The following is a 22,634-nucleotide window of genomic DNA, read 5'->3' on the forward strand; positions in this document are numbered from 1 at the left end:
TCATTCCTAGACAATGATCTGTTTCTATCTTTCTCTTTTTGTTAGTTGTTGAAGTAGCACTCTTTTTAAAAATTATGTTTATAGTATTAAAATAGCATTCCAAAATTATATATATATTTAAGGTGAACAACATGTTTTGATATACACATTACATAGTGAAATGATTACTACAGTCAAACAATATATTTATCATTTCACATAGTTATTTTTTTTTGTGGTAAAAGTACTTACAAATCTACTCTTAGCAAATTTCCAGTATATCATACAATGTTGTTAGCTACAGTCCTCGTGCTGCACATTAGCTCTCTGGACTTACTCATCCTACATAACTGCAAGTTTATGCCCTTTTACCTACATTTCCCCATTCTCCACCCTTATGCCCCTGTTGCTGATAACCACCTTTCTACTGTCTATTTCTATGTATTAGAGTTTGTTTATTAGTTTGTTTTAAATTCCACATGTAAGTGAAATCACGCAGTGTTTTTCCTTTCTGTGTCTGGCTTATTTCATTTAGCATAATGTCCTCCAGGTTCATCCATGCTGTCAAAAATGGCACAATCTCTTTGTTTTAAAAGGGTGAATAATGTCTATATAAATATACACACACACACTCATACACATACATGCTCACACACACATATATAGTGGATGTATATCACATTTTCTATATCCATTCATCTGTCAACAATCACGTTGTTTCCATATCTGTATCTTGGCTATTGAGAATAATGCTTCAATGGGTGTGAGGGCATAAACATCTTTATCAGGTGGTGATTTCATTTCCTTTGGGTATATACCCAGAAGAGGGATTGCTTGAAACCTCTTCCAAGTATGTGACACATCTCCTTTATCATTTCAAATCATGTATATTTATATTGTCTTAAACAAAGATCTCAAACATGTGATCTGTTTTGTCTTTCCATCAAACCAGCTTTTGTCTTCTATTTAATTTCATCCTTTGTCTTCATTAATTACTGCCTTCCTCATTTCTTTGGTTTATATTGTACTTTTTTATGTAAGTTATTTAGGTACTATGTACTTAATTTCTTAATTTATGTCTTTTTTTCCCTCTAATAATGAAATAATTTAATTTCTATTGCATTTCAATAGATTGTAATTTTCCTTTTGATATGAGTGTTAGGAGAATGTTCCTCAATTTCCTGGTGATTGGAATATTATCTATGAAACCTTTTCTTTCCCCAGGGTAAAAATCACATAAGATAATCATTTTAAAGTGGAAATTCAGTGGCATTTAGTACATTCACAATGATGTGTAATCACCACTTCTGTCCAGTTCTGAAACATTTTCATCATCCCAAAAAGAATCCTTGTACCCATTAAGCAATCAACCCTCATTCCTATCTCTACCCTCTTCCCCGACTCAGGTTCTGGAAACTACTAATTTGCATTCTTTATCTGTGGATTTACCTGCTCTGGATATTTCATATGCATTAAATCATATAATTGTGTCTTTTTGTGCCCGACTTCTTTCAATTAGCATGACATGCTATCTGCAACAACCAGTTCAGGAAACCAAACCATAGCCCCTCTAGCAGTTGGCTCAAAATGGCCAGGACTTCGTGAACAGCTGAAAGCTTTTCTAATTCCTCTCTGTCCCACTGTCAACTTAAGGTCAACCAAGGAAATACAAATATGCTTCCCTAACCAATTATATAGGATGCAGCACTTCTAATTAGCCTGCCTACAGCTTCCCATTCCAACAGCCTCCAATCAGGGCATACCTGAACCTTTCCCTTTTTCTTTTCTCCACTATAAAGTTATCCCACTCCTCTGCCTGCTTTTGAGCTTCTGTCAAACACAAGTGATGGTAGTTGACCCCCTTGCTGTAGGAAGTGCTGAATAAATAGTCTTCACTTGTGCTGACTCTGGTGGTCTTTATTTCCACACTCAAATGTGCTGTATGGATTAGCAGAAACCCAGTTTCAATCTCACTGTATCCTTTCCCCTTTCTCAATCTTGAGGATTCTGCTCAGTTTCATTTATTGTTTAATTAGTTCTTTCTCCAGTGTTGCACTCAGTTGAGATACATTGCCAACATGTTTTTAAAATACTTGCCATCATTGATGTCGTCCTGTTCCTTGTAATGTGCATGATGTTTTAATTAAAGACAGGATTCCTTAGGTACAGTCTTCCCTCTTGGTTATCATTAGTCTTCATCTACTGTCTTAAAGTTTCTAGCTATGTGGATGAGAAATGTAATTCTTCTTTTGGGGGAAAATATTTTTTAACACTTGTCTTAGTTGATTTTGTGTTGCTATAACAGAATACCTGACACTGGGTCATTTATAAATATAATAATTTATTGTTATTTATAAAGATAATAATTTATTTGGCTCACAATTCTGGCTCAAATTTGGCTCACAATTCTGGAGGCTGTGAAGTCCAAGATTGAGCAGCCCATCTGGTGAGTGTCTTGTGCTGCTTTAACTCATGGCAGAAAGTGCAAGGGGAAGTGGGCACATGCAAAAAGGCACACAGGAGAGGCTAACCAATTCCCACAAGAGAACTCACTTACTCACTGGAGAGGGCATTCATGAAGGCAGTGCCCCCATCATCCATACACCTCTCATTAGGCCACACCTCCTAATGCTACCAAAGTGAGAATCAGATTTCAATGTGAGTTTTGGCAGGGGGTGGGGGTAATCACATCCAAACCATAGCAACATTTAAGTTTTCTCATAAACCTAGGAGCTCAGGCATTGTACCAGGATACACTGGGTATGCATGTCTTCTTATCAATCTTGAACTCTAACACCCTTTCTACCTGTAGGCTCAGGTCTTTCATAAGCCTAGGTAAGCTTTTTTGTTGTTGCTATTTTCTTTCCCTAATCTGTTCCCTTTTTACCTGGTAGCACTTCTATCATTTCTTAAATCTTCTATGCTTTCCTTCATGATTTGTGTCTAAAATTATATTCATTTTAAAATGCATTTGCACTTGATCTCCAAGCCTACTAATTTAGTTCCCTATACAGATCACTCTTCCTCACTTTACTACTGAATTATTTATTTAGGAAATTATTATTTTTACCCCAGGTTGTCTCTTTAGAGCTTCACTAAAACCTTCATTAGTGTTCTATTTTTTATTATTTTTCTAATCAAAATGTCATCTGTCTCCTTCAGCAATTGTTTTACTAGTTGTGCATTTTTATTCATTGCCTTATTCTTCATATTTTTTACTGGGCTCCCCTGGGCTTCTTTAAGTGGCTTCTTGAGATTTTATAGATCTCCAAGGCACAAACCCTTCGGCCTCTTGTGGGGCAGATTTAAGAGGTACACTCATGCAGAACCAAAAACTACCTACTTAAGGTGTCCAGAAATCTCCTTTCAGAATCCACCACTCTCTGGCCTTTGGCCTGGGGTTATTGATGCTAACCTTAGGTTTTTCCACCCCAATAGAGCCAAAATAAAATCCATGATTTTCACCTACATCTGGAGCCCCACACAGTTTAGCATCACAGTTGTCTAGCACTGCTTATAGGCGCCAAAACTGTTGACTCAGGATTAATTGGTTTGAAAGCAGACGAGGGTGATTTTCTAGGAACCATATTGCTGGAATCCTTTTGTCTATAAGCAGAAGTAGATCAAGTGTGCATAAGTCACATCGTCACTCACTCTTTCAAGCTCTATTAGGGGTACAGTATCATAATCTCTCTCTTACTCTTTCAAGCTATTTTATGTCACTATCACTTCTTTCAGCTCTAATAAACACAAAACCCAGGGAGCACTTAGAGAGAGAAGAGATTGATCAGCAGCTCAATCTCTTTTTCTTTTGCTCAGCATCCTCAGCAGGTTGCTTTCAGCTTCACAGAGTTGTTTACAAAGACAGAAAGGAGAGAGTAGTGGAGAGGTAATGCTGCCCCCATTCCCACGTAGAAAGCTTTCCCCATGGTCAAATCAGATTCACATGATTACCTTAGCTGCAAGAGAGCCTGGGAAAGAGGGTGATTCACATTTTTAACATTTATCATGGTGAGAGAAGGAAATTGCTGTTAGGCACACAACTGATATGGCTTGCCATATTCTCAGAGGACTATTAGGGTTTAAGTCATGGGGTGGGAAAAATATGTCTCTGGCTACCTAATAAATCTGTTTTCTTGAATTGAGTGATAGCTGCCTCCTTCTGCTTGTGGAGTGTCCATGTGTGTGGGGCAGTGTTGAAGACAGACATGTCATTTTCCCAATATCTCTTGTCCTGCTACTCTGCCTCAAGGCTTCATCTGTACTTTGTGCTTAAAAATTCCTCCTGAAATCTGGCATATCTTTGATCAACAGTCCTAGCTTCTAACATTGTTGAAAATTTACATTTGCTTTTGAGATTTCCTAAGAATTTCATGGGAAAGTTGATAAAGGGTGTGGGGTGTGGTTTCTGAATGCCCTTGGCTTTGGTGCCAGAATTGGCATCAAGGACTTGGCCCCAGTGACTCCACAGTGAAGCAGGTGCTCCTTTGCATTCACCCAACTGCATGATGTCAGTAGCTACAGCCATGGACAACTGATGTCACCCAAGGCAAGGTGAGGGCAGATCAGTCCCTGTTAACCACAATTCTATATACAATCTTGAGAAGATATTTTTCAACGTACAGAAAGAAAGCCTAATTGACAGCCAAGAGCTTAGCTGCTTTGAAGTTGTTAATGAACAAGATAATAACAGGTTTTACTTTTTGCAATGGTATAATTTTTCCTCTAAAAATTTCTGCTAATTTTTGGGAATTGCGATAAAAGAATAAGTCCCTTAATGTTAGGTGATTAATTTATGTTATACTAGATCATATGACATATGGTGACTGCAAATGATCTAATACTCAAAGGCAGTTTTTCAGAAGGAGCAGAAAAGGCAAGTCAGGGTTAGCAAAGTTCAGGCAGAGACCTGGACTATACTGAACTATACTGTTTAGATAAAAAAATACTGAATTATTTTAAAAAATGAATGTTTTAGCAAATGAGCACAGTTTTATATGGTGAGAATGAAGTTAGCAGTTTGTGATTGTTTGGCTAGCCATGGAGAGCCTTCTATTCCAAATGAGGAGTTTATCTAGTTATGATGAAATATTTTGGGGAAGAGGGATAAAATAGAAAAAAAATTAACAACAGGTTTAAAAAATCTTTCATATGACATATTTTCTTCTTGATTCTTAGAGGATGAAGCACCCATCACCGCCTGTTACACTGATTTAGATACGCCCCAAGTGTCTAATCCCCAAACATAAAACATTCTGTTGTCTCGTGGTATCTTGCCACTCAAAATGTGGTCCAGAGGCCAGCAGTATCTTATCACTTGGGAGCTAGTTAAAAATGTAGAACCCATACATCCAGCAAGTAGCTGATTTATATGCTCTGAGTGAGGGTCCGAGCCACCTGCCATTTTGCTGGAGGAGCCCCTTGGGCTGTAATAAACATTTATAATGTCTTTCATCTTTGAGTGGATCTACAGTGGCTTCAGCAGTGTGCCCCAATTCCTAGGACTCAACAAGAAATCTGGAAAACTTTTATTCTTAGGTTTAAACAATACAGGCAAAACCATTCTTCTTCACATGATCAAAGATGACAGATTGGGCCAACGTATTCCAACACTACATCTGACATCAAAAGGGCCAACGTATTCCAACACTACATCTGACATCAAAAGAGCTAACAATTGTTGGAATGACTTTTACAACTTTTGACCTTGGTCAGCACGAGCAAGCATGTCGAGTTTGGAAAAATTGTCTCCCAGCAATGAATGGGATTATCTTTCTGGTGGACTGTGCAGATCATTCTCGCCTTATAGAATCCAAAGTTGAGCTTAATGCTTTAATGGCTGATGAAACAATATCCACTATGCCAATCCTTATCTTGGGTAACAAAATTGACAGAACAGATACAATCAGTGCAGAAAAACTCAGTGAGATATTTGGGCTTTATGGACAGACCACAGGAAAGGGGAATGTGACCCTGAAACAGCTGAATGTTCGCCCCGTGGAAGTGTTCACATGTAGTGTGCTCCAGAGGCAAACCTACAGGGAGGGTTTCTGAAGTTTTGACAGTGAAAATAAGAGTTTTACTTCTCTGGACTGATCCTATTCACAGCTTCCTCATGAATTTTTCTAATAGAACAAGGAAAGCTCTGCAACTATGTCTGGCATTGTGAAGCCTAGAGTCTCTGTCAACTCTCTCATTACCCAGTAGTGATATGTGCCCTTCTCCACACCGTTGGAAGGTAATGCTGCCCCACGTGCAGTATTCTGGTCAGTATCCTGGGACTTGGAAGTTGGCAGGATTTGCCGGGTAAAGCTGTGTGCCATTGTGGGGCACCTGAAAAGAAAATCATGTCTCACCACTGTAATTGATTTCAAAAAAAAGCGATTCTATTTTTTAAAGAAAGTGTTGTTAATGTAATTGGTATCCCTCCTCACTTTTTTAGTTATCAGTTTACTTGGTCTAGAGTTTTCTATTCTTTTTTATTAACTAGTTAATGATACTTAGATACTTCATAAAATTATGCACAGATACACATTGGAGACCAGAGCTCATTTGGGTGAACTTACTCCTGCTGAGTTAGCAGGTTGGTGAGAGAAACTCCCCTGAGCACATCTGTCTCTCTAACTGCCTTGGAGTAGGTGGCATTATCCTGTCCACACAGAACCAGAAAAGGGACAGAACTCTGGCCTTGCAGTTGTGGCAGGTTTCACTGTGGTAAACTAGGGTCATTCCTCATCAAGGAATGTGTAGCAGATTGTTGACTGTGGAGAAGTTAATTATAGAGTGGGTTATTCTTACTTACAAAGTTACAGATTTCAGCCAGTCTCTGCTTTTGTACTTCTGTGAAATTTTATTTCTCTCTATAGCACCTTTTTCATTTTTGATTATAAAAAGTGACTTTCGGTTTTTAAAAGAGTTGAGAACATCTCTCATGTCACATACTGCAGATGTGTCAGTTACTTTTGCATAGATTCGAGGGGGATATTTTTCTAAATAGGAAGACAGGACAAAGTTAACAGTTTAAGGGCTCTTAATTCTGTGAGTTTGAGGACTTAAAAGTATTGTAGTACTTGTTTGGATCCAGAAAATTTTACTCAGTGAGCTTTAAAATTTCCATTTGTAGCATTTGGTCTCCATTGGGCTGTGCATGAACTATTTTTCTTACATCTTTTCTCCTTAGATATCTATGTTGTTGGTATTAAAGTATCAGTTAACATCTGTAGCTTTTCCAGGTTTGTTTGTTTGGTTTTTTGGTATGAAATTGCCTTTCTCCATTGCAGAAATAAGCTGGGGGAAACACTGACCCAAAAACTTCCTGTAGAGCTGTTCCTTGGGAGATAGCATCACTTATCGACAGTAAAGACTCTGTATAAAAGCACCAGCATCCCTACCAGAATGATAAGGTTTAATTTTATAGCATTCCATTTTCCTTGTACCACATGTAAAACTGAATTTTGGTGATCTTAACATATATTCTACCCTTGTAGTAAAAGATCAAACAATAGATCTCCTAGGAAAAGATAACATAGGAGATGAAAAGTTGGGAGGATATCTGTATTCTAATGTGAGGGTAGGGAAAGTGCGGATAATATATTTCCAGGGTAAGAGAGTATCCTTCTTTAGTTGCAGTTTTCATTCTCAGTCTTCAGTACTGACTTTTTGGGAAAGCACACTTCTTCACTGCCGGGTACCTAATGCAGAGGCTCAGTGAAGTGTATGTTTGGGATGTTCATGCATTTCACTTATTAGTAAGCATAGCTGGATTAAGACAATTGTTGGTTTGGAAAAGGGTTAAAGCCTTAAGCGAAAAAATCTACCTAATAGTGAATGAACTATGTAATTAACTTGGATATTTTTAAGTTCCTATGGTTAAAGGTTCCCCATACTTCTCTATTCAGAGACATGAGAAGTATGATTGCTTCAGTGTTAGTTTTCTTACTTTTTTTTCGTATTTGTCCCTAGTCACTTTGTTGCAAGCTAGAAAACTGGGGGTTCTACATAGGGCAGCTCTTTGTGAAAGTGTTTTATCCCACTGGAGAAAGGGGATTGAAAATCAGTTAGGACCAGAGTATTTTTTGCCCCACCGAACACTAGTCCTATAATAAAATAGCTGAAAGAAGCTGCTGGGTGGAGCTTCGGCACCTTGTACAGGAATTCCAATGAATTAAGACTTTTCATTCTGTTTTAGCAGTACATATATGTCCTATTTCGGGAAAAGTAAAACCGTCATTTACAAAAGAATGTCAATCTGTATCCTAAGCATTTATATAAAAAGTTAAAACGAAAGTGTAGAGTCTTAGACAGCACCTATATCTGCAGAACCAGAGCCTCATTTTACCAGATCCCCTGGTACATTGGTATTGGAGAAGCACTGACATGGCATCTGAGAGTGGGGATGGTATGAAAGTGAGAAGGCAAAACTGATCATCTTATTTCAAGACACTGTGGCGATTATGTGGTTTAAATTTCTTTATTACTTTATTACTTTTAGGTTTGGCTTACTTGGCTTACTTTTCAGGCTCAGCCTTCTTCACTGAGAATTACACACACCCAAAGTTCTTCATGTACTTATTTCTACCAGCGACTTCACCCAGTGCCTGAGTTTTCAGTATTAGAAGCGTTTTTTTGCATTAAGTGTGGGCAGAGGTTAAAATATTCATGTGTTCCCTAAAATAGGTAATGCATTATGCTGTTTTCACATGAGGCAAGATTTGTTCTAGTCGTGTGTGTGTGTGTGTGTGTGTGTGTGTGTTTTGAAATAATCATGAAGCAGGGACTAAAGAAATTGGAATTAAAAGTTTACATCTAGAAGAGGGACAAATCTGAGACATGAAGCGTGGCTGTGAGGACCGTGGGAAGCAGGGGGCAAGGAGCAGCCTGGGAAATGGAGCTGTGAGGGATTAACACGGGAAAGGTGGGAGGTACATCTCAGAAACAGTTGACTTGGGGTCAGCTCCAACACTGTCTACTTACTGTAAATAAATTGTTCAAATAACACATTTGATTCCCTCTGCAACTCTTTCCTGAGACAAATATCACTCAGAATCTTCCTGCCTGAATTCCTGAAGAGTTAAACAAAGCATCACCTTTCAGATAATTCTTTCATCTAAACAGGGTATCTAAAATGTCTTCTATTTAACTTTTTAGTTCTGTACCAGAGTAATGCTTTAAGATTACTATATAAATAAACAAGCTGAAAACTAGATGTGCCAGTGACAACTTTAATAATCCAATCTTTTTTAAATTTTGTAATGAATTTTTTTCTTCTTTTTTTAGACAAGGTCTTACACTGTCGCCCAGGCTGGAGTGCAGTGGTATGATCTTGGCTCGTTGCAACCTCCTCCTCCCGGGTTCAAGTGATTCTCCTGCCTCAGCCTCCCTAGTAGCTGGGATTGCAGCACCTGCTATTGCGCCCGGCTAAGTTTTGTATTTTTAGTAGAGACGGGGTTTCACCATGTTGGTCAGGCTGGTCTTGAACTCCTTACCTCAGGTGATCCACCTGCCTCGGCCTCCCAAAGTGCTGGGATTACAGGCTTGAGCCACCACACCTGGCCTGTAATGAACTATTTTTAAATGTTGGATAAAGATTGTTTTTTGTTTCCGTTTTTCTTTTTGTTTTTCCTATTTCAACAGTGAGGAGTATTGCGGCATCCACAATATTGCTCTACAATGATGTTTCTTAAGTCTATACTTTTTTCACCGAACGAAGTGACAATTTTATTTAAATGCTTTAATTCTTTGAGATGGAAAGTGAATACTGCCATCTCTGGGTGCTTGCTATGTGCCAGCTCTGGCACTAAGACGATTAAGATAAATATTTTAGGAGGAATAGAAACTATTTCAGAGCATTTTCATATGAAAATGGTTCTAAAGAAAATGTGCTCAGAAATTTTGTAACAAATCCCCGGCCCACAACTTCCCTCCCTGTCCGTGCCTCACAGGCGTGTGCAGAATCAGATGAGTTGGGCTCAAACCTCACTTGGGCATGTCACTGAATAGACTTTTTGTTGCTTGTCATCTAAATATTGAATCCTGAAACTCCTGTGGTAGAAAAAGTTATTGAGCACCTTGAAAAGTATAGAAATCTATCATTAAATGATAGACTTAGATTTTTAAAGTATCTTACTAGTTGTACAAATAGTCGAAATAATTTTCTTGTTAGTAAAAAATGGCACTTTGCTAAGCTTATCCCAAATTATATTTAAATACTTTGTGATACAAAGTTATTAATACCTGAGGAGCTACAGGACATGAGAATGATTTTTAATCTAATTTCTGTTGCTCTAACCTCTGTACTCCTGTTTATAACTCCAGCCTAACATAATATTCTCTTCTTACATCCCAAAAGCTTATTATTATTTTATTCCAAAATCTCATAATTTTTTCAAGCTTGCCACAAATATCAAATCTTAAAGTACATAAATCTGTATTAAATCTTTCTGGTAAACTAGATATGATCCTTATTCTTGGACCTTTATTAGTTGCTAGGGACATACATTCTCTTCTGATTCTAGTGAAGATGAAATTTTTCCCATACATTTCTTAGTCATTTTATTATAATTTTTATTATTTTTTGGTAGAGTCTGCTTATTTCCATTATCTTTATATCTATTGATACAATAGCACATTAGATTTGTTGTCATATTTTATGTATTATGGGTGTCAGTTTTTTGGTCATACTTTATTCACCTATTTCCCAGGTTACAATTTGCCTTTAGTTTTTGATTATTTTGTTGTTTTAGTTTTAAATTTTAAGTTTTAAATATTTAAGCATTCAGAAGTCTTTAACTGACCTACATCCAGAACAGTTTCTGAAGCAATTTAATGTGAATGATCATTCAAAGTCAAATTTGTTAAAATATAATGGCAGATATACATCAGGAGTCTCTTTGGAGATCTGAAACTTTCCTGCAAGGGGCTCCTAGGAGACAGAGACATTTAAAATAAATAAATTAATTAATAAAAAAAATGCTTTGTTTCCTGAGCATAGTCACTGTTCATTTTGATATCTCAAAATAAACATCCTATAATTCCTATGCATTATTCAAACATAGAAAGATAAGTGTCTGCATATATAATCAAATGGTCTGCACTGGATAAAATCCAGACTCATTTCGTAAACCAATGTGGAGCCATTTTTATAGCTTTTCACTCATTTTCTCTAATTGGAAAGAAATTTACATATAATCACAGTTGCAGCATGAAATAGGAGAAATCCATTTTAATCATTTAATATCTCATTTTAAAAGCCACATATAAAACTTTAAAACATCTGTAGCTTTTTAATTTAAAATTACCATTATTTTTCACAACTATTCAAAATATGAATGAAATTATATTGTGGTATGCTATTCAAAATGCCTATTGTGTGTGTGTCAGTGTGCGTTCTGTATCATTCTGTCTCTGTCTCTACATTTTTTGGCTAAACTAAAACTCTTTCTTTTCTCAATATATATTTACAATTTATTATTCAACTTTGAAGTTGATATTGTGAACTTTAAGATTATTTATGTAGTAAAGGCTTTGGAAATAAAATAATACACATTGTAAGTAACATTTTTTTCTGAGTTTCAAATTGAGCTTTGTTAGCTCAGACCCACCAGTTGTAGATATTATTGATATATTGTGGTTACTATAGAAAACATATTTGAAACTAGAATTTAGACTTTCTAGATTTATCAAAGGAAACATTTGTTTTCTGAATTTTTGTACTGTGGAATTTTTCAACAGCATAAATGTACATAGGCATTACCAGAATTCTGGTGCCTGTATCACATTGTTGGGTTTAGTTTGAGCATGGTTATCTCCTGATCTGACACCACAAAGTTTCCAGGGGCAGGTCGCATGCCTTATACACAGTTCCTAAGTGGGTGTATTTGAGTGTGCTGGGCACTCGATCAATGTTTAATGAATGCATTAATATCTATACAAATAGATGCAGATATGTTTGAATACTTAAGCATAAATGTTAACTGGATATTTTCCCTTTTGCTGCAAAAAATTTGATGCAGTTTTAAAAATTTGTGTAACAGAGTTTATTCTAGGATCCCCAACGATGGAGAAGCAGCAGCCTCTGAAAGCAGCACACATTTGGCACAGTTAACTCTCCTCCATGATGTCAGCCCTAATGACAAAGGAGGAAACATTGTGTGTGAGTCAGAAGACATTTCTCCAAATAATGCTCCTAATTAACCAAATATCTAGAGGAGGAACCCCAAAATTATAGCTAGAGTTTCTAAGCACAGTCTGGAAGCTCAGGATGAGAACTGAAGAGGCATGCCAGATGGATTATAGTTCTGCTTCTTATATTGCAGGGTTCCAAAAACTTCTGCACTTGTTTATAAGCCCAGCCTAACATGAGATTCTCTTCTTACATCCCAAAAGGTCATTATTATTTTATTCCAAAACCTCATAATTATTTCAGGCTAGCCACAAATATCAGATCTTAAGGTATGTAAATTGTTTTAACACTGTTGTTCTGTGTATAATTATGTCAATTCCGTCAAACTTTCACAAGAATAAGATGAACTGCAAATTTGAATATGTACATTTGCAAGGAATATGATGAATATTGGTATTTTTAAATGCTGAACCAATTTCTACAAATGACATAGATGAGTACCAATTTTTAGCAAACCAGTGGGGGAGAGTGGTACATTAAATAAAGAGGTGGTATTAAGTAACTTTTGGCAGGAAAAATATGACTATTTTTTTCAGAGCCTTTTAATTACTTTAGATCTTTGGAGCCAAATTTTGAACTGATTTGCAAAATATATATTATGCCACATCTTTTCCTCCCCACAATATTTAATGTTTCCTCTTCAGTTCCCCCCGCCCCACCCCCTTAGTTTCACAGCTCTTCATGAACAATATGCACTCCTTCAAAGAAAGAAAAGCAATTTGATCCTCTTGGTAGAAATCTGCCCAAGGTTTGGTATTCACAGAAGAGCATGGCTCACCTTTCCCTGAGCTGGGAGTCAAGAATGTTTTATTATTTTACCATTAAAACCTTGTGGTTCAAAAGTCCTAAGATCAAGTAGAGCTACATATTTCTTTCTCTTCAAATAAGCAAGCAAAATAGACATCTATTATATCAGAATGTACTTGTTTGTAAATAGAATAGACTTGTATTGTGGTCCCTCATCGATGACTGATCACTTAACCTCCATTGTAAGTGGCATTGAATATTATAAATGCCAAGTTTTAAAAACGTTAACAAAAAGCATACTTCTCTTTTCAGGTCAATTTTTCTTTAATCCATGATTTGGCTTAGATATAGAAGCAGCAGGTTTAGTGTAGAGATGCTGTTAATATAGATGGAGAAACACAGTGTCTCATTAGAATATTAATGATTGAGAATCCTCACAGTGTTAGCAAAGTTAATGGATGCCCTCAGAACTGAGCCTGCTGGGATGATGGCTCACTGACAGAGGGCTCCATGGTTTACAAAACCAATAAGTCAACAGTATCAAATATTCACAGAAGGAATACACAAATCTGGCAAGCAATATGATTTCATTTCATTGCAAATCCAGTAAGCAATATGATTTCATTTCGTTGCTCAGGAATTGTGTGTTTTGAGGGATGTTAAGCTTTAAATAAATTAGTTTAATTTGTTTGTAGTACATATTTTGCTAATACACATTCTGATTAAGCCCATGACCTAAATTAATGCACACCTTGTACTTAAGTGGTAAAGGAAAGCACTTCTGAAAATATCTCCTAATCAGTTACATTTTATTGTGATCCTACGTGTTTTAATCATTATGATTCAGTAAAGAAGAAAACTAACTTGATGTTCTGAAGTCATGATGCTCAGTCTAAATTGCTGACCCTATCCAAAGCCTGACATCCATGTGTCAGCCAAGGTAAAAATTGTTCCACAAATAAAGTATCTCATGAGACCTTCAAGGTTAAGGACACTTTGTCTCTAGCATTATTTAGTGTCACTCTAAAACTGCATATAAACCTAAGAACAAAGTAATTCTTTAGAAAACTCAATTGTTAAATTGAGGCAACTCTAATTTCAATAATCTGAAGGTTTTTTCTAATTTATATATATAAGAAATATCTAATATATTTAAATAAATGTCTAATATATAAAAATATATATTAGATATACATCATATCTATGAATTTAACTATCTTCAATATGAGTACAAATGATCATATTTGCTAATGGACAAGGCCCATATTAGGAGAGTGGAAAATAACTAGTTTATATTTTGCAACACATTCCTCAAGTCAGCAGCTGTTAATGAGAGTGAGTTTGGCAAACACAATCTTCATAGTGAAGCTTGCTCTCTTATATTGTCTTTAGCCCATATAGACTTCTAGTCTGGAGTATATTTTGGGAGAAGATGGGGAGCACAGATATAAAGATAAAAGAGATAAAAGAGACACAAAAGCAGATTTCAATAACGTTATTGTGTCATTTATTTAAGTCTACCTAGCCTACTACACCTTCTACATGGCCATTTCTGCATGCATGGAGTGGTGGGAATTATCCATAATTTGGTTTAGATATCTAACCATGATTTGGTTAGATATAGATTTGCATACAGGGATTCAAGTCACTTTTCCTGCCATCAGGGAATTCAGGCTTAATTTGGGATAAAGACAGGCAAAATTATCATCCCATACAAAGTGGTAAGTATAATTAGGGCAAGCACTGAGAGCCAGGTGCACGCATAGGGAGAAAGTCTAAGGAAAGCTGTCTGAAGGTGAACGCATCTAAGCCAAGTTTAATGGCCAGTTAGAAATTAGCTAGATTAAAAAAAAGTGGGAGCTGGGGCATTCCAGGCAGTGGAAGTAGCTTGGTGTGGGAAGAAAGAAGCAGGAGCTGAAGCTGGAGATAGAAAAGAACCTAAATGTTGAAGAGTTTTGTATGCCATTCTCAGGACTTCAGATTTTATCCTGAAGGTGATGGGGAATCTTTGATGAAGTTTAATAATCACTTTTGAAATTTCAAAGGATTACTTTAGAGCGATGGATGGAGGCAGGGGAGAGTGTTAGAAGGTTATTGCAGTCTCGTGTACAGAGGATCAGGACTTGAACTGAAGTGGTGGTATAGTGTCAGAGATTAAGAGGAGTGAGCATGGTTGATAAAGATTAAAAAGCTAGCTTTGATAGGATTTGAAGTTAAATGGTTCTGAAGATGACCTTTGAACAACAATTGCAGTGGCAGTTGAAAACATAGAAGTAGATCATTTCACCCAGTGGAAGTCTGTAGAATAGACAGCAAATAAATTGTTTATAAGAATGACATATCTGATATCTATGATAGCTTTTAAAGTCTTTTTTTCTGCTACCTCTACCCATTTTTTGATCACTTAAATGAGTAAACATAATACACAAAACTAGTAACTATTGGAACTCTAGTAATTGAAAGGTATGTAAATTTATAATCATGGATAATAATGAATATAGTGAATGTTAAGTGAATTAATATTTAATGAATATTCACAGGTACTATGCTAAGCATTTTTACCTATGTTGTTTAATATAATGTTCACTGTAGACATGTAAATAAGAAATATTATAATCTCGTTTTTTCAGATAGTGAAGCAGGGTTAGAGAAATTAAAACTCTTGCCCCTGTTCATACATTTAGTATATGTTAAAACAGATACAGATCCTTAGTGTGCTTTATTCATCTTTTTTTCTCATCCAGTTGGATGTAATTGTGATGTGTGAAGTAATAGCCACAGTGCTGCACTATTGGTCTCAGTGTCAGCAACCAACCAGCCTTTCTGAAATCTGGATTACTGCCTTGATAAATATCTTAGTTTGGTGAACTCTCTCAGATAATTTTACTTTATGTCATTTTATTTTCGGTAATATTCTTGTTATTATTATCTTATGTGGCTTTCAGTGTGTGTGTGTGTATGTGTGTGTGTGTGTGTACACTAGTACATAAATAGACAAAGTCTTCGTTCTCTTAGGTCTTACCTAAACATAGAGGCAGACTAAGAAAGAGATGTAAGACTGAGAATGATGGTTTCCAATTTCATCCATGTCCCTACAAAGGACATGAACTCATAATTTTTTATGGCTGCATAGTATTCCATGGTGTATATGTGCCACATTTTCTTAATCCAGTCTATCGTTGTTGGACATTTGGGTTGGTTCCAAGTCTTTGCTATTGTGAATAATGCCGCAATAAACATACGTGTGCATGTGTCTTTATAGCAGCATGATTTATATTCCTTTCTCACTCATAGGTGGGAATTGAACAATGAGATCACATGGACACAGGAAGGGGAATATCACACTATGGGGACTGTGGTGGGGAGGGGGGAGTGGGGAGGGATAGCATTGGGAGATATACCTAATGCTAGATGACGAGTTAGTGGGTGCAGCGCACCAGCATGGCACATGTATACATATGTAACTAACCTGCACAATGTGCACATGTACCCTAAAACTTAAAGTATAATAAAAAAATAAAATTAAAAAAAAAAAGAAAGAGATGTAAGACTATTTGAATCTTTTTTTAAAAAATCAAAGTATAATTGAATAGAGAATAAAGCCTTATCATGGTAAGTGTTATTTAGATATACAAAATACATGTTCTTAAGTAATATTTCTGTGGCTCATCTGAACCAGAAATGTAATTTTGTAGAGTATTGGCGGGTGGGAGGAAAGAGTTCACAGGCGGGATGGAGAAGTGGAGTAAAGGTGCAATGAGTGAGGCCCTCTCACTCTGCCTGAGACGTCTCCTTTCCACAGAAAGTGAAGGCAACAGGAATTTGGTTCATAAGAATCCTCTCAACAACACATACTGGCTAGACTACAGCATGTTTATTCAGGGCCATATTTTCAGAGTTGTGACACTATAAAGATGAGCTAAGCACCATGAATTACTTACAGACAGTCATTTTCTCATTTGACTTTTAGAGTGGACCACTCTTAAATTATAGACAATATGACATGGTTCATCTAATTTACATAAAAATTCTCCTTGGTGCCCTGAAGGATTACCTGGGAAATAATTTTTCTGGGACATTAATAATGCTTAACAGTCTATACCAGTCTGGAGGTTGCCAAAGGCTGAGCAAAGTTTTATTTTACCCATGTTGGTGTCTCTTTAATATTATTAAATATATTTTATATTGTCTTCAAAACATCAGCAGAATTCCTAAAGTTATATGAACTCCTTGTACTTTCTCCGTCTTTTCATAGCAGAATGTAAAACTAATTTTAGTGAAATGAGTCTGTTTTATTTAAACCTTGTGCTCATTAGTAAGTCATAAGGTTAAAAGGGAGGACTAAAATATAGTAATTGTTGGGGAGGAAAGACTTCCTTCTGCCTTCTTAGGTTCTGTGGCTGATCTAAGAACTAAACCAATATGTAACAGATTAACAGGAGAAAAGCATACAAATGTATTTATGTAATGTTTTTACGTGTGCGTAGGAGACTTCAGAAAGAAAATGAAGATCCGAAGAAACCGTCAGGCCCAAATACTTACATACGTTTTGCACAAAGAATGATAAATTGTGGGGATGTGACAAGACAAAGGAGGTTGGGCTGGGGGCAATAAATTGTGGGAAAGAGATTAGGAAATATATGGGGGAGACTGATGGAAATTAAGGGTTATTTTAGTAGGTTTGTTTGAACAGGTCTCTTTTGTGTGGACTCCCAGTCTCTAGTGATGAGAATGTTCTCTTCCTGCTATAGGGAAGGGACATTTCCCCTGGGAAATTTTATGATCTGCTTTTATGTAGAAAGGAGAAGATCACAGATCCCTTCCTATGTCTGTTTCTCAAGTGCATTCAGCTCAAAATTATCAATATACCAAAGTGGCATATTTTGGAATGGCATGTTCTAAAACTCTTCCTAATCTTATTCAAAATTTTTCAATAATTTTCAAAATGAAGACTATTTTTTCCTATGATTACTTTCATTTTAGTCACCTGAATCATACTTTTTAAAATGTTATAGGAAAATCATTTAAGGTTGCAAACCTGAAAATAAGTTATCTCATCTTCTACTTAGCTTTATTTTTTTCTCAGTAAAGGGCCGTGTTGTCAACCAAATTCGTTTTCCAATACAGAATCAAATTATATTTCCCCATTATTTTTACTGTTATGGTAAAATAAATGCTAGTATCCCTCATTTTCTATGCCTTATCCATAATAAAGAACAGACTGTGTGCTTATAATGGCAGGGACACTGTTCATTATTTTACCACTTGAATTCCCAGTATCTGTCAAACTCCTGACCCACTGTTGGCCCTTGAATCTTGACAACTATTTCTTGAATGAATGAATTATAAAGCTTGTCACATTTCAGAAAATACTTTAAATTCTTGGTGTTTCATATTCATTCTGCTCCTACTTAAAATTATATGTGCTTTTTGACTTACATACCAGTGTACTTCACCAAAGTAAACATATTTGCCAAAAGATACTGTGGGTATCAAATCTATTATGGTAGAGAAGTATTTCTTAAGATGAATGCATTGCTTTGTGAGGAATGTTGTGGTCACTACACTTACCTAGTTTTTGCAATCAAACCAAAATACATCTGCAGGGTATCCTGGTAATTTTGGTCTCATTTATCACTGTGCACTATCTTTTTTTTTTCTTTTTTTGCAATAGTATCCTGTTGACTCTTTTGAAATAATGCAATTCTTTAGCCAATGCACTATAGTACCATATTCTGTCTGAGAGGCCAGGGATTTTCTAAGTCTTTGAAATTTATATTTTCAGCAATTTATCCCTATATGGCATGGTATAAGCACATTCCATCTAAAATTCCAGGAAAATCATGAGGCTGGTGACTGAAGATATAACTGGAGACCCTTTAAATAATTTCAAAAAAAGAACTCAAACCAGTAGAAAAGCATGTAAAACATAGTATTTTTTAATCTAAAAACTTACCTTTTGAAATAGTTTGAAATAGTTTTGAAATAGTTTGAAATCAAACATTTTATTTGGGACTAGTATACAGTTTCACATAGCTATTGATTATCATTTTTAAAGGCTTAGCATTTTGTTCCCACCAGTAATGTAACTTAATTATTACAAGTAACAGTAATAGAATTTTGTCACCACGATATTTCCTAGGCAATTGATTTGATGTTATTCAGAAGTCATTTTGTTCATTTGAAGCCATGTTGGGTTACATCTCAGTTCCTGACCAAAACAATGATTATCAAACTGTTAGGTGAATTACTACGTAAGTAAAAGAGATTTTAGAAAGGTAGATAAATTGCTATTTAAAATTTGGACTAATGTATGTGTTTAAACAACAGTTTGTTGCTTTGCTAGGATAATATATGCTTATTCTTTAAACATGCCAGTGATGCAGAAAACTAAAATAAAAAATTAGGCTTATCCCAAATTCTACAAGTAAAAATAGCCATTATTAAAAATATATGAAAATCAATTCAGATATCTCTCTAAACCTATTGATAGATTGAGATTAGAACTCACATCTGTCATGTAACAATTCCCATGCTCCTTCCTGTATACCTTAATGCCTTAAAGCATAAGGTTTAAGGAGAGGTACACTGACTATATACATAGCAATGTTTCAAGAGTGCAAAAAGCATTATGATCAGGAATGAAATTATTAAGAGCCTGGATAATACTCTTTGAAACTGTTGGGAGACAATTTTATTTGGGTCTCTTGTCTTTCTCTGTTTGTTGAGAGGAGAGACACTGACAGCAAGTAAAGAACTTAACACAGCTCTGAACACATAGTATGCATTCAATAACTATATGCTATTATTAATACAGTTATATTTAGAATTTTTAAACTTTTGTATATAGTAAAATTTCAAAAAGTATTGTATGTGCCAATAAAGATTTTTAAAAGGCAGGTCCATAAATCAGTCTACTAGTACAAATCCTGATAACAATTTGTAGATTGTCCAGTAAGAGAAAAATATTTTCCACTGGAACAAATCCTAGAATTCCTAGATTTTAGCAGAAAAGAGCAATTGAAAAAAGATGTCAAGATATACACTGACAGCTAATCATGAGATATTAGCTGTTTCTGAATTCTATTTTTTTTCTTAATGCATGCACAATCTCATCACTATTCTTTCTCACTCAAAAGACTCAACTTTCTCTGCTTCAATTTGCTAAAGCCTTAGTCCGTGTGTGTGTGTGTGTGTGTGTGTGTGTGTGTGTGTGTGACAGAGAGTGTGTGTGTGTGTTTTACAAAAGGTGCCCTTTTCTTAAATAGTTGTTATAATGTTCAAGTGAGGGCCATATGGCCTCCCAATTTTTGGATGACATTGACAAGTGCAATGCAAATTTGCAAACAAAATGACATACATCTTGGAGTGATTAAACTAATTCTTTTTTAATGACTAAGAATGCTATGCCCAAATTCCAAACCATTCTCCAACATTGATCAATAACAAGTACAAATAGTTGAACAGTATGTAATAAAGACAAAAGAAAAGAAGTACAATTTTAAATTGTATTCTAAGAACACAGATCATAATCAAGTCTTCATTTAAAAAACTAAAATGTTTTCACCCTTGTAAGGGTAATGAATGGGAATGTTTAAATAAACCATGGCAAATTCTATTATGGATGTTTTTAAAAATGAGGTATTTAAGCATCCAATGACACGGAATAGCTTCTAGGATATAGCAAGTTTTAAAAAGCAGATGAGAGAGTAATTATATAAATTGTCTAATGTGAAAGAAAGATCTAAATATGTGAGTTTTAAGTATTCTGCCTTGAATGGCTTTATAACTGTAGAGATTATTCTTTATATATGCGATTTCAAAATCAAGGCAAAGTATGTCTAGTTTTGAGTATCTCTTTTTTAAAAAAATTTTTGCTTAAAAAATGAAGAGCTCTTTTATTCTGTGTGTACAGGGTTTGTTTGTTTTTTTTAAATAAGCCTGGAAATGTTTTCTTCTATTCTGTCTTTGATTTTTCGCTTCCTCAACAGTGCATACTAGGCAGTGAGAAAGCAGGAATGAGTAACACAAATATGTTTTGAGTTTTACTGTAATAACTGCTAACATTTATTGAGGGTTCTCTGCATGTCAGATTGTTGTAAGTAAAACATCATGCCCTCACATGGAAGGTATTATAATTATATGCATTTTAGAAATCAGAAAGTTGAGCCACAGAAAGGGCCAGTAACTTGCTCCAGGTGCCCCAGCTTAGAAGAAGCAGAGCCAGAGTTTGAACCTAGGTGTTTTGACTTAAGTCCATACTAAATAATTACGCATTTACTTGAGAACTTATTTGTAGTTACTGCATGTGATCTTGTACCTTTCTTAGGATCACTGCATGTGGGGCCTCTATTTCCTATCCTCTAAATTTTCATCTGTTCTCTTATTTGCTTTTGTATAGGAGGGTACCTTTTTCTTTTCAAGTTCAGAGGGAATAGATCAATTATCATTCACATTATTGAGTCAAGTTTTCAAATTATCAATTCTGCTTGCTATTTTCTTCATTGTAGATTTAAAAATCTGTTACTTTTGTTCTTATTGAAGATTTTTCTTATCTCAACAGCCTCACATTTACTTTCATCCTGTTGTCTTTTAACCTTATAATTAGGCTCCATTTTGATGTAGCAAATTATACTTAGTTATACATGGTACATATGGGGATGAATTGAGTATATTCCTGCTGGAGTAACTAGGAATACCTCTCTCTCTCTCTCTCTCTCTCTCTCTTTCTCTCTCTCTGAATGTTAGAAAGCAATATGGTCTTAAAAAAGAGAGAGACATAATATGAAATCAACAAGAAAAGCACACACACACATAAACTTATTTACACCTTAGGGCAAAGAGAAACCTAACTTGCACATTTAGGTGTTAGCACCAGTTACCCAGAATTCTAAATTACCTTTGTTCTCCAGATCTCTTGTGTTTCTTAAAATTTTATTTAGGAACTCCACCACCTACAACCATGTTCAAATGTGGTAACCTCTCATATATTAGATATTTCTTGTGCTTCGAGTATCCAGAAGCAGGTACCTAAAGTGTAATTGAAGATATAAAATTGTTCTTTGCATTTTTGTCAGCAATTTTGACTGGAGTCAAATTAAAGTGTGATGGGCAAACTTGGTCTGTTGCATTCTATAATTATTGCTGTCAGGATACTTTCAACTACAGATAGAATTGTTTCTGCATTTATCATTCTCTGTTCCTGCTTATGTATTTGTCAGTGCAGCTGTGACTCATTTATTTTACAATACTACCGCTAATCGTGTATGGGCTATTTGATTAAAAACAACATTTTAACAAGACCAAAATAGCCAAGGCAGGGGAAAATGTGGTTATATAACAATGTTCAAACTTTTTTTGGAAGCAACATTGAAAAAGATTATTCATTTGTGTAGCAGCTCTGAAAGCCAAATAATAATTATGGTGGCATTGTTCTGTTGTCCATATTGTCCAAATCTGGAATGGTAAACCAGAAAGGGAAAAGAGAATTATCCCTCATTATCTTGTTTGATTTGGCCTCTTAGATGGTCAATATTGCTAAGTTGCCCTTTGGTGGGAAGAAATTAGATTCTATTGCATGCCACTAAAGGTCTCTTTTCATGGTTGGATGTTTTCGTATTCATGAGGCTCAGAATGCCATACTAAAGTAAAGATAATTATGAATGCAATTATTAGTAATTTAGGCCATCAACATAACATACAAATGGATCATTCACTCTGAAATTTG

At 35.6% G+C, this 22,634-nt stretch overlaps 2 protein-coding genes across 4 annotated transcripts in view; both read left to right on the plus strand.

Moving 5' to 3' along the window:
* Positions 1 to 22,634, plus strand: part of LOC129397626 (uncharacterized) — a 591,351-nt gene that overhangs the window by 276,724 nt on the left and 291,993 nt on the right. The window lies entirely within an intron of this gene.
* On the plus strand, positions 5,424 to 9,935 carry LOC100990721 (GTP-binding protein SAR1a-like). 2 transcript variants are annotated; one of them, XM_034959082.2, is made up of 3 exons: positions 5,424 to 5,595; positions 5,633 to 6,025; positions 8,894 to 9,935. In XM_034959082.2, exons 1-3 carry the CDS (start codon positions 5,424 to 5,426, stop codon positions 8,959 to 8,961), a joined length of 633 nt encoding a protein of 210 aa, XP_034814973.2. In that variant the 3' UTR covers positions 8,962 to 9,935. The 2 variants fall into 2 exon arrangements, with proteins under 2 accessions (XP_034814973.2, XP_063459667.1); XM_063603597.1 differs by lacking the exon at positions 8,894 to 9,935 and having other exon boundaries at positions 5,633 to 6,033.

This window comes from Pan paniscus, chromosome 3 (assembly GCF_029289425.2).
Source record: "Pan paniscus chromosome 3, NHGRI_mPanPan1-v2.0_pri, whole genome shotgun sequence".
NCBI classification, from domain to species: domain Eukaryota; kingdom Metazoa; phylum Chordata; class Mammalia; order Primates; family Hominidae; genus Pan; species Pan paniscus.